A 14071-nucleotide genomic window follows, 5' to 3' on the forward strand; every position below is an offset into this window, starting at 1 on the left:
CAAAGATAGAACTTCATTCAATCTCTTTAGGCATTTCCCTTTGCATATTTTTCTTTACCTAAAGAAATTGAATGAAGTTCTATCGTTGTTACACATATCTAAAACTATTGAAAACTTTTTAAAGAAATAAGATTATTTATGAAAAAGGAAGTAAACAAATTTTATATATATATATATATACATACATACAAATTATATATATATATATATAATTAAATAAGATTATTTATGGAAAAGGAAGTAAACAAATTTTATATATATATTTGTATATATATATATATAAATTTATATATATATATATATATATATATATATATACAAATATATATATAAAATTTGTATATATATATATATATATATATATATAATTTGTTTACTTCCTTTTCCATAAATAATCTTACTTCTTTAAAAAGTTTACATCTAACAAAGATAGAACTTCATTCAATCTCTTTAAGCATTTCCCTTTGCATATTTTTCTGTATCCCACCTTTAATACCATCTCGGATGAAAAGTTGGAGTTCCATTGTCAAAACACCATGAGCGTATGGAGAAGATGGTAGTACATGTCAATACTATAATTCAAATGATTTGTTTCCTTTTTTGGGTGCCTCGCAAAAGATTTCATCTTGAATTTCTCAGATGACAAAAATCTTGGGGCGAAGCAGAAATTTCATGGTATTTAAGCCTGAATTGCAGGCGTTAGAATGCAAGAATAGTGGAAGAGACACGTGGATGAGTCTCTCCTCCACTACTGTCTGCATTGAATTCATCTGACAATTTGTATTTTTAGATTTTATATTCTGTGCATGCAAAGAAGAACGGAATGAAGACGAACATGGTGGAAGATGATGAGAGTAGTATAAATAGAATGCTATACTATGGTAGAAATACAATCTGCCATTGAATAGCAGAGTAGAGTTGTTTGGATGCATAAGAGGGAGCATGGAGGCCCCATTCTTGCTTTCCTTTTAAACTGTTGCTTCTCAGAGTACAAACCTCATAGGATGCCCGTGCGAATGTGATGTACTCACAGATACTACTGCTAGTCCTTTCATGCTTTCCCACCTTTGTTTTTTTCGCTCCGTTCTTATACCTCTGGATCTTTTAGGAGGTTTTAGTATGTTGGTTTTGATCAGATTGCAGGGTTTTGGTTATGTTTAGTAGGTTGGCCTTATCAGATTGTAGGATTTTGGTTATCTGAGTGGTTTGATTTGGCATGTTTTGGGATTGTTGATTCCTAAATTGTAAGAAGAGAAAGTGTTGGTGTAGCGACTATATTTCTGATGAGATCCATCTTCACCACCATTACATGCTTTTGGTACGATGGCGAAATCTACAGAAAGGAGTCATGCATGGAATTGAATTAGGGTTAGTGTTAGTTGGTACTGCAGGAGGGCAGAATCAGATTGTGTGGAAATCATAGTGATTGTGGGGCTTATTGGTATGGACTGAGAGTGGAGTTATTTGTGATCTTGTCAGATTGTTGGGTATGACAAACTTTGGGGATTCTTGCTTGAGCTTAGGAAGATTGCAGAATTTGGGCGAGGATGGAGGCGGTGAAAGTGAGAGAGGATTTAGTATGTTCACAAGCTTAAAGAGGCAGAGGGGGAATGAATATGAAGTGGAGGAAAGGGAAAGGGAAAGGGAAAAGGATTGTGATGATGTGAGTGAGAGGCAGAGGAGATTCAATGATACAAGTAATAACAACCATAATAACATCACAGAGAGTTCGATGGGGGAAGAGATCGCTCAGCATGGAGGGGGATCTAGTGTTGAGAGATCGGATCAGGGGAGTGATCATGATGGGGTGAGTGATGAATCAGGAACAGCAAATGAGACCAAGTTTAAGGCCCCTCTGAGATTGTTTGGGTATGAGGTGAAGCAGATCTGTGAGGCAGAAATGGAGATGGTGAGCAAGAAAAGTAAGGTGGAGAAGATGGAGGAGTCAGGGGAGGTGGATGTTATAAAGGCTTCCATTGGGAGCAATTCTTCTGGATCAGCTCCAGAGAGTAGAAAGTATGAATGTCAGTATTGTTGTAGAGAGTTTGCCAATTCACAAGCCTTGGGAGGCCATCAGAATGCTCATAAGAAGGAGAGACAGCAAGCAAAGAGGGCTCAGATTCAGGCAGGCAGGAACAGAAGTTGTGGAAGCTTTGGCAATGGCAGTTTATATGGCCTCCAACGATTTCCTGGGTCTGGGCTTCTTAGTCCCCACTCTTCTCACATGTTTGATACGGCCATGCCAATGATTCAACCCATTCCTGCTGTTTTTGGCTACGATACCCAACACCCATCTCTGTTTTCAGGGCCTTCCGCCATTAATGGCAACCCAAGGTCTGCAAGTGTTCGTCCCAATGGAAACCCTTTGATTTATGTTGCCCCGCAATGCCAGGAGTTTTCCTCAATCATGTCATACGCTCCTAATATCTATTCATTCCAGTCTCCATCCAGTGATTTGCCAAGCTTTCCTTCACTGCCATTGTCGTTTCAACAGAGACAGTTAAGCAACTTGCTTAGCTTTCAGCAGCAGGAAGTTCATGTTCCAGATGCAGGACAACATAAACACATTAGTATTAATGATCATAAGGACTATATTAGTAGTAATAATAATAATGCAGGTTTGCAGCTGCATGAGGGTGAGCATGGATTGGATCTTCATCTCGGCCTTGGACCTTCGAAGAATCAGTAGGCTTCATCGTAATTTTGTTTTGGTTCATAGTCTAACAAGGCTCCAGGCCTCCATTTTCGAACTGTTTAAGCACATATTCTATTTTTCTACATTTATAGAGTTTCAGCAGCCGGGAAAGATCTATTTTGTTTTGTACAGTCTGAGCGGCAGTTCGTTTTTCGTGTTTGTTTCTCCTCACTTTTTTGTTCAGATTCTTGCAATTTTGAATTCTCACGATAGAAAACCAGATTTTGAGCTCGTCCACAGCTGAATTTAAACTTTGTACAGTCTAAAATTTGTGTTTCCTTTTCGATTGGAAGGCTCAATTGCAGGCTTTGTTAATGTTAATTCCTATTTAAAATACCGATTTTTAGCCATCTACAGTTTGAAATTACAGTAAATCACAAGAAGAATCACTTTCAGATTAAGCGATCTAATGACAACGCTCGAACCTGTAAATTTGATTTAATGAAAAGTACTACTTACGAATATGGCAAATAAAGTCTTTTCGATAGACTAAATATCAACATGCGGGAAATTACAAATCCATGGAGGAAAAAGGTGAGAAATCCGGTGTTTAATTTAGGCGAATCAAAGCGTCTTTATTCTTTACATACGGTTTTTGTCAACAAATTTGTTTTCTTACATTAAGTTCTCCAAAATTTTGTCAGATTTTCACTGAAAACGGAATTTATTTGCCCGATGAAGTTTTCTCCCAGTCACGTATCGTACGTCTTGTTTATTTGTCTGGCGAGCATTTATTACGGCATTGACGGCTTACTTCGGATTGCTGAAGGCAATTATCTTCAAATACAAGATTGTCAGGGCAGAATCCATGCATTATGTTCACACCACAATAAATGAAAAACCGTCACATTTAATTTTGAAAGTAATGGCTGTGCAAATCACATAAAGTTACAGTTAATTTCATAGTGCTGAAAGCAAATATGTTCAAATAAAGGACTGTCTTGGTGAAATCCATTTGATTATCTTCACTGTAGATAAACGCAAAACCGTTATATTTAAACTGGAGAGTAATGGCTGAGAAAATCAGATTATTATTTATAAATTTCGATATCTGATTACAAACAGTAAGACATAGAGTGCCGCAATGAAGGTGCAATCAGATTTTTACAAACGTTAAGCAAAGTTTCGAAATCAATTCCCACGCCGATTTATCATTCAAGTCATAAATCAAGTTCAGTCAGAAACTGACTTATCTGTTAAATTGAAGTAATTTGAACCAATTCAGAAGTCAGTTGAACAGTTAAAGATATGAAATTTCGAAAAATATTTAGAAACCTGTTCAACATTTGAAGACGATAAATTTGGAAATATATTCAGACGCAGATTTAACATTCGCGATAAGAAATTTCAAATGATATTCCCAAACGGGATTAACAATTTAAGGCACTAGAATTAGAGATCAATCGAGACGCCGATTCTACATTCATGATGACATGAGATTTCGAAACAAAATAATTACAGATCGATTTAACATTCAAAGACAAAATCACGTATTTTTTGCGGAGACCGATTTTACACAAAGACGCATGGAATTTTGGAAAAAGAACAAGTTAGAAACCGATTCAATAATTGAAAACATTAAATTTCGACAAATTCTCAGAAACGGATTCAACAAATAATTGAAACGTTAAATTTCGACAAATTCTCAGAGAATGATTCAACAAATAATTGAAACGTTAAAATTCGACATATTCTCAGAAATTTATTCAACAAATAACTGAAAATATTAAATTTCGACATAATCTCAGAAACTGATTTAACAAATAATTGAAAATATTAAATTTCGACATATTCTCAGAAATTGATTTAACAAATAATTGAAAACATTCAATCTCGACATGTTTCGAGAAACGGATATAACGAAATAAAGATCAAAATTTTGAATTCGTGCTAGGTCGAGGGAATCACCTTAATAATTAAGTACTGTGAAGAACATTGACATTAGCATCCGATGTTATTATTTTAATAATCCAGTGTACATCAAAATCAGGCCCGCAGGAGGCGCCTGATTGATTCGTGCAGTTGTTAAAAGAGATAAGAAGATTTATTTAAGGTGATCAAGATCAAAATTCTTTGGTTTTGGTTTGCAATTGGTGCAATCATATTCGTGGGGTTTGCTTTCAGTAGATTGTACCGCAGCGCTAATGGCGATGAATTAGTGGGATCCACTCGGCCAATGTAACGTACAAACATCCACGCTACAAACATCTCATTTCACAACATCTTTATTTTAGTGTTTCTGGGAATAACGTACGCTTTAAACCTCTCTCAATTTTTATTTTACAGTTGTGGAAATGGAAAGGCAGTCTTTTGCATGGGTTTAGCTACAACAGTTGATCGTACCACCTTTGTAATACCAGGTGTATTTAGTTTATTATTATTTTTTTTTTTGGTGATTTAAAAACATTTGTTGAAGTTTGCGTGATGAGACAAAAAGATGTCAAAGTTTAGGTCTTTGAATTTTGTCATTAAGTTTTGTTTGGGAATGTGAATGAGGTCTCCCATCCTAACTTTTATTTATTTAGGATAAGTGATAATAATGCATTTTTTTTTTGAAGTTGTAAAGGTGAGGTTTTTATATTTTCTAGCTTTTTCTTTCATTTTAGATTTATTTTGATCAAGTTCTTGTAATAATTAGTGTATACATGGTATTGTTTTGTTTAAAAATTGTAAATCAGATTTTATTTCTATATTGGTATTAACAAGTCAAATTGAGATCTAAAGTATAATCAACAAGTTTGATCGATGCATACACCAAGTTTAGTCCCTTAAATAATGTATAGAAGCTAACATTATAATTTTACCTTGTTCAACCACCACTATATAAGTTGGTATTGATTGAATGTTAAGCTAATGCTAAATACAAGTAGGCAAGTAAGTCACTCTCCTCGCTTGTCTCAAAAGCTTAACCATATTCTATTGTCAAAGATCTCTAGGCCTTGGAATTAATATTTATTTTATATATTGCATAGTGGATCAAATTTGTAGCATGGAAATGGCCCCCTTGATTTCTAAATTTTAATTTTCATGAGGACAAGTCTACTTTGTTTCTATTAATTGCTACTTGTTGAGTTGAGAGAGACGTGTGATTTGCATACTAGTGTCATATGAAAAAGGAAAATACCTAATACACTTGTAGTCATCCAATCATTCACAACCAAGATGTAAGAGAACTTTTTGATACTCTACATCAATGTGATAATAACATATGCATAACTACTGATACACTAGACAAACTACATAGTTGTTTGGCTTAGGTTTGATCATTTTTTAAACTATTAATTTGGACCTAGAGGCTTGAGATAAGGAGATGATATTTTCTTAGTAAGTCATCCAAGTCGGTTGTCAACATCACATATTTCTTAGTTACAAGTTTAAAACATTAAGAGAAATAGATTACAACATCAATATACATATAGGTCATTTTCATAACTTTAAAGGTCATCCATAGATCAAATTCAATTCTATAAGCATATAGAACATTTTTGTGAACATAATTTGACCCATGAGTAGATAATAGATTGTATCATAGGCTATAAAATTGTAATTTACTTCCAAATATAATATTCAACAAAAATACGCTTTTGTTATTTTTCAAGCTAATTCTCAAAACCCTATTCTTTAACTCTTAAAGGTATGACTATTTGTTAATAATATAATCAGATTTTATGCATATAAATCTGATTACATTATTAATATGGTATCAGAGTGGACTTAAGAGATGTTCAAATTAGATTTTTATTGACAAGATAAATATACAAAATGTCCATAGGGTATTGCACACATATCCTCAATGATACTTATTATAGGAACATTATATTCGTGGTTTTTTTAAGGATGTTAATCCACTATGACACATATATACAATATAAATTATAATATTTATGTGGTGATATCTATCTCTTAGTCAATTGATTTACAAGATAAAATATATTATGATATACTTAAACATCATAAGATATCCATTGTGCGATAGTCGATTAAGTTATTGTGAGATTGTCACTTTTTAATAACTTTTACAAATACAAGTATAATCATTTGGAAGTCATGACTTCCTTAGTGATGTACATAGAATCCAAATAGTCATCAAATAACACTCATGATTAATTAAATAATTTTTTAGTGTAATTGTTGGTGTAAATAAGTATTTACTTATTACACTTACTTAAGTTTACTTAGGTTAATGCATTATTTATTTATTTTGCATTATTTTTATTATTTATTTAGGTGAGACAATTAGGAGTTTGTGTACTCTCATTGATGTATGCAACTCTAATTATGCACATGGTGTCTACAACACAGGAGTTTGCATCATTCACTGAGTTGTCATGTTGACAACATAGTTATTCGTACTCATAGTTTACCACATGTTGTCTACACCACTGATTTGCATGCTACACCATTGTAGGCTTATCCTCACATCATCGCACTTAATTTCATGCTTAATGGAGGATAGTCCATATCTGGTGGACATGTGTTTGGTTGTATGACTTATCATGATGCTAACTTCTATGCATTCTAGAAGCTCTCCTGAAGACTTTATATACAAGCACTCCTAGTATACTCTAATATGGCATATTGAATGAATATCGTCATTCTGATCATACTCTATCTTTGGTCTACTGTGTGCTTGAGTTTGAGTTCCTTGGTCTTAGGTGAATTTTGGCCTAAGACAAATTCTTACATGGTATCAAAGCTGAGGGAGATTCTCTACACAGTCATTTGAGATCGTTCATGCTTCTGTACCTCGACCTAAAACTGGAGAATCTACAAAAATTGGGAGTGTCTAGAGCTAGATCTGACCTTGCCATTGTGTTTGGAGCATCAATTTGGTGAAGATCAACTACAAATTTTCCTATGTTGGGTGAAAGTTGATCGTGAGGCAAATGTTTTTTGCAAACCGAAACCTGGAGGCCCCAATTTGCAGTTTGAGTTTGGTCACTTTTGGATCTATTTAATTGAATTTTTAAAATCTAAATTTAATTTCATCTCTGCAATTTATTGCGTATTTTCAAAAAAAAAATTCAGAATTTTTCCCAGTTAGAGAATTTTTTTTTGCAAAACTGGGCTGTTAGATCTCAACTCTACAATTGCAGAGGATTTTGTTATTTTTATTTGCAGGGTATTATTTTCATCGGCATATTATATCATTTTTTGTCTCTGCAATTTTGGCCATATTGCACATCAAATTGGGCTAACAATCAACGGTCGACTTTATTCCACTGGCCGGAGCCCCAAGCCTTTCCAAATATCTAACAAAGGCTAACAAATCCTCTACCCTGGCCTAACTCTTTCCCATGACCGAACACATTCTCTCTGCACGGCTTTGCTTGTGCTTCTACGGGTTTGTTATTTAAAGAACCGTAGACTTCATCATCCCATGCATGTAGGATTTGTCACAAAAAAAAATTGGCATTAAGAAACTTCTATAGCTACTATGAAATTTGAAAGTCTGGCACAATGAAAATAGAATCTTAGCATCAAAAAGTAGGTCCGTGCATCTTTAAATATTTTGGCGCATCTCGCACAGAGTTTCGACCATCGGCAAGGATTTTTGATGCCCATAAAACTCTATTCTCCTGCCCGTAGTGAAACAAGACTTTCGACAATGTGTGCCACGTAGTGATGCCTTTGTTAATCCTGCCACATGGACTATTAATACACACGGAGAGAGGAGAACCTACCATGTGGTAGTACTGCATTCCCCTCCTCTACCACATTGGAATGACATGGTGGATCTAAGTCAGCCAATTGTATAGTGGCTCAGTGACATGCAAGTGCCTCGTTAACAGGCCAAACACTGACACATTGATAATCCACCTAGGTGTCATACCAACACAGTCATCACCCACAAAGCACCCACATATTTTTTTGTACCTATCTGTACATTCCATATAGTACGGATCCGTACAACTAACACAATAATTCATATGACTAACGTCATCTGAGGGCCCGAGTGCACTGACATCACCAGTTCATGAGCTTAAAATTGACGGTCATCTGACCGTCATACCAAGCCAATTTTGAACTGCTATAACAGTCGTATGACCTTCAAATTTAACCCTGTCATTTGGTGATGCAACCCCTCTCCAGATTGGTTTTGGATTTTGTAGTCCGACTTCGGGAGCCCATAACTTAGACATTCGAACTCCAAATTAGGTGCTTTTTTAAAAAAATTGGTTAGAATTTCCTAAATTTTTTAATGAGTGCAATTCTTTTTTGGTTTTGGTACATGGATTGTTCAAAAATTGTATTTTTTGGTGATTGTACCTACATAATCTTGCATTTTGCAATTTCAAATGTTTCGTATGGGCACATCTAGAGTCGAAAATAGGTTTCATTTTTTTTTAAAGTACGTTTTTTTGGTCTACTTTCTAGATCTATAATCAAATTTTAGTTTCGTATGGAAAAAAGTGTCACTTTCAGCAATAGGGCTTTTCTTTTCTTTATAATGCTTCAAAATTGTAGTACATTGTAAAGTTCTAGATTTATAATTCATTAAGAGGTTGTAACAAGTGAAATCAAAAGTCCATGAAGGCCAAGATTGGCAAGTGGCCCATTGTAATTGCACTACTGATAAAGTGCCCAAAGCATCTATTTTGAGGGGGTTTCTTGATTTAGTGAAAAGGGGGGGTGTTCTTGATGTTGTGTTCTCCCTTGTCTACACATTTCTTTCATTTTTTGCATTATGGGCAACTTTAAGTTTCCTAAATTAACTCCTCATAACTATGCTATGTGGTCCATAAAAATGTTGTATCACTTAATGCATAATGGAGTTTCACAATATGTAGATGGCACTCTTCCTAAACCAACAGGTGATAAAGTTTCAGATAGTGATATTTTAGCTTGGGTAGCAATGGATAGAAAAGCCCTAGGTGATATATATTTGGCGGTCGATGATAAGATCATGTATCAAATTAAGAAGTGTTTTACATCCAAGGAAGCTTGGGATACCCTTGAAAACCTTTATGGTAAAGTGTCTGAAGAGGATGTGTTCAAAATTGAAGATGAGCTTGTCTCCTTAGATCCTAAGTCATATGATTCAATACAAGATTTCATCATCAAGGTGAATGAACTAAGGACTAAGCTTACTGATTGTGGGAGTTCTATCAAAGATGACAGACTCATCTATCTAATACATAACAAGCTACCATCGGAGTATTCCACATTTGTGTCTTCTTTTAACACATCAAAAACTACCTTAGGTTCTGCCAACAAGAAAGTCACTTTTGATGAATATGCTAAACTATTGGATGATGAAGAAAATAAGTTGAAATCAATGGGGATTCTCAAATCACCTTAGTCTAAAGCACTGGTGGCCAACAATGAGGGTTCTCAACATTCAGCTGGACAGTCTTCAAATAAAGGAAAGGGTAAGAAGAAATGGAAGAGCAAATTAGAGGATGCAAAAAAGACAACACCACAATCCAATCAACAAGGTAAGTCCTCAAATTCCAACAAAAAGGGGGACAACAATAAGGAGAAGAAGAAGTGCACTTATTAAATCAGGTCATGAAGAGCATGAGTCTTATCTCAAAAAGATTGATGAGTTGATTAACATCATGAAGAGACATAATGTTCCACTGCCTAATGCTTATAAGGAGAAAGGGTCTTCTTCAGATTCCAAGGGCAAAGGGCAAGCACTCATGGCTAATTCAAACTCTTCAAATGAATGGATATTTGACTCAGGTACCTCTTATCATATGGGTTCTTCAAAGGAGGATTTTTCTTCAATGAAGCAGTCCAAGGTACCTCACATCTTCATGGGAGATGATAGCAAAATGAAAGTTGAAGGAGAAGGAAATGTGGAGATGGAAAATGAAGAGTTTCAAGATGTTCTCCATGTTCCAAACCTAAGTTCAAATCTCCTATCAATCTACCAAATCACTCACCTTGGAGATGGACATAGAGTTAAGTTCCTTCTAGACTCAGTACAGGTGCACAGTCTTAAAGATGACTCCTTGATTGCAGTGGGGAAAGTGAATCATAACAAAAGGTTATACTCTTTCTGTCATTTTGTGCCCAAGTCTCCTTCAAAGGCCTTATTATCACAATCCAATTCAAACATGCAATTATGGCATGAGCCGTATGGTCATCTTGACTTTCACTATCTTCAACAACTTTGCACATACAAAATGGTCAAAGGTCTACCTCAAATCAACTTTTCTAATGGTGAATGTTCAATAGATTCAGTGGATATGCATCTAGAGGGGAAGTTACAGAAGAGGAAGTCTTCAAGAGTACTAGGTGTTCTACAGATGGTTCACATGGTATTAGCAGGTCCTTTTGCACTCAGCCAGGGTTGCTACATCCTTAGCTTTTTTGATGAATTTTCAAGGTACACTTGAGCTATTTTTTGCATAACAAGAGTGAAGTGTTGGACAAGTTTCTAGCCTTCAAGACTCATCTAGAATGGAAATCTAGAAAGGCCATCAATGTTCTCCACATGGACAATGGAAGTATGTATGTGAACAAAAGACTTATGGACTTTTCTAGACTCGAGGGAATTGATCTTCAGACTCCAACAACATTCAATCTACATAAGACATATGTTGTAGCATTGAGGATCTGAACTCTTAAGTCTATGGTAAGTTGCATGATACAAGCCAAGTCTCTAGATCCATCATTAGAAGTCGAAGCAATCTCCAGTGCCACTCACATTCTTAATCAATCTCCTCATCTAGCCTTAGATGGCAAGACTCCTTTTGAGGCATGGTGCGAGAAAAAACCTATTGTGACACACTTTAGAGTCTTCAGCTGTCCTGCATGGGCCAAGATATCTTCCAGGGGATGCAAGGAACAGTCATCTTGTCCTTGTACTTTCATTGGTTATGAAGACAGTGTGAAGGCATACAAACTTCTAGATCTTGGGACACATCAGATCTTTGTGGAGAAGGATGTATACGTTGAGGAAAGTTCACCAAGTTTTTCCTCTACTCCTCTTCACACATCATGTCATATGGAAAATGATAGTGACACAAGCAATAGTGCTTCAACGGATTTAGACACATGGATTTCTATCGACAGTTGCAGCGAGAGGTCACTACATCAGTTCAGTCCACATGCATACATCGCCATAGTGATAAGTCCAGCATAGTAGGGTACATCCAGTCTTCCAGGTCTAGCTTTAGTGATAGATTTAGGGGATAGTATTGATGATCCACCTCTTATTTTTGATGTAGTAACACCTTCTTCAGTTGTCACAAGGATCCCATCCAAATCTCTTGTTCATTCTCTACATGATTGATCGTCACAGGTTGAAGTGATTATGGATACCTATGATCAACAGTTGTAGCAGGTTTCTTCATCAGTTGCAGAGATAGACAACTCTTTGAGATAGGTTCTTTAGCCAGTTGAGTAGGTTTCAGAGACATCACTCATCCATGGGATTCTTTCCACACACAGAGGAAGTGTCTCATTTGTACCTTTGGCATTGTTTCTTCCTAAGGGGGGGAATACCATTCTATAGTCTTAGATTAGCTTCTTCATCGGAGCAGTCACTGTTTGACACTCTTCTTTGGGGGGAGGAGCCTATCCTGTCTCTATTCCTCTTCTCATCATTCTCTTATGTATATACTAGATGTATGTCATAATGGGGGGGTGTTGATTACTCCATCCATCCATGCATCCCTATTCATCTCTCTTTTTGGGGGAGGGTTTTTCCCATGAGGTTTTCCCTCTTTCTCCTCTTTATGAGAGATTGCATATCATTATGTACATGGGTACCTAACATGGCCTAGTAGCCAGGACCCATCCTGCATATCATCCTAGATTTTGTAAGCTTAAGGACATTTTCCTAAGTTGCACTTAAGGGGGGGTGTTGGTGTAAATAAGTATTTATTTATTACAGTTACTTAAGTTTACTTAGGTTAATGCATTATTTAATTATTTTGCATTATTTTATTATTTATTTAGGTGAGACACTTAGGAGTTTGTGTACTCTCATTAACGTGCACAACTCTAATTATGCACATGGTGTCTACAATGCAGGAGTTTGCATCATTCACCTAGTTGTCATGTTGACAACACAATTATTCACACTCTTAGTTTAGCACATGTTGTCTACACCACTGATTTGTGTGCTACATCATTGTAGGCTTATCCTCACATCATCACACTTAATTTCATGCTTAATGGAAGATAATCCATATCTGGTGGACATGTTCCTGGTTGTATGACTTATCATGATGCTGACTTCTATGCATTCTAGAAGCTCTCTTGAGGCCTTTATATACAAGCACTCCTAGTGTACTCTAACATGGCATATTGAAAGAATATCGTCATTCTGATCATACTCTATCTTCAGTCTACTATGTGCTTTTGTTTGAGTTCCTTGGTCTTGGGTGAATTTTGGCCTAAGCCAAATTCTTACAGTAATAATCAAATATATTAAAGTTAACTTTCTAAACTTCAATCTTGCATTATGGTTTTGGTAACTTCAATGATAGTTATGTTCTTTCTTATGTAAATTTCTATTTTGTTGAGAATTGTAAAGAATGGTGAACTCCCTCTAAGTCTAGTATTTCACAAATTTTGGAGATATTTCAAAGTTCATACAATCTTCTCTAAATCCAAATTTGAATTACTAACTTCAATGAAAGAAATTTTAAGTTCAAGTCTATCTTGACATTTTGCTATAGTGTGACTATAGCTGATAGCTATAAAATTATATTTTAGAATAGTCTCTATGTTTCTTGAATGGTTGCCTCCCATTTGATTCCTTTCCCTTTTTCCTTTTCAAATTAGTGCACAAAATTTGAATGTCTTCATTTGTGAATTTCATACAAATTCCAATAGATATTAGTTTATACTCTTCTTGAATGTAGTCAACTTTTAGTTGTTTAAATTTGCAAAGCTTGCAATGAACACTTATTCATTGTCTAAAGTTTTCTAATGAGATATGGAGTCCATTTAAAGTTACCATAGATAACTCTTTACTATCATAGATGTGACCAATTGTTGAGATATGGTTTCTTAATTTTGTTATTCTCATAAAGTATGAGGTGATGGTCTATCCTTTATTCATTTTTATATTAGAGATTTGATTTTTAGAGTAAGAACCCTACTAGTGTTGTTGATCTCAAACATGTTTTCAAGGGATTTGAATTTTTTTTATGAAGATTCTAACTTTGTGATAATAGGTAGTAGATGATCTTTTACTCCATCTAGTAATAATTCCATTGCTATGATGATGTCATTTTCGCATTGACTATTTTCATTGTTCTCATTAGATTTATGAGGATTTTCTAACTTTACCCCACTCTCATACCATGTTAATTTAATGTGATCAAATTTATATATATGAAAATTAGTTGATATTTTGATAACGTTCTTTATATATATATATATATATAGATATAGATATGTATATATACA

The 14071-nt window shown here is 35.1% G+C and overlaps 1 protein-coding gene across 1 annotated transcript; it reads left to right on the plus strand.

Moving 5' to 3' along the window:
* The first annotated feature begins 609 nt into the window (after positions 1 to 609).
* On the plus strand, positions 610 to 2824 carry LOC149533644 (uncharacterized). The gene has a single exon (XM_089806492.1). It carries the CDS (start codon positions 1490 to 1492, stop codon positions 2687 to 2689), a length of 1200 nt encoding a protein of 399 aa, XP_089662618.1. The 5' UTR covers positions 610 to 1489; the 3' UTR covers positions 2690 to 2824.
* Positions 2825 to 14071: the final 11247 nt, after the last annotated feature.

This window comes from Cupressus sempervirens, chromosome 10, assembly GCF_028749045.1.
Source record: "Cupressus sempervirens isolate cs-2001-9-10 chromosome 10, ASM2874904v1, whole genome shotgun sequence".
NCBI classification, from domain to species: domain Eukaryota; kingdom Viridiplantae; phylum Streptophyta; class Pinopsida; order Cupressales; family Cupressaceae; genus Cupressus; species Cupressus sempervirens.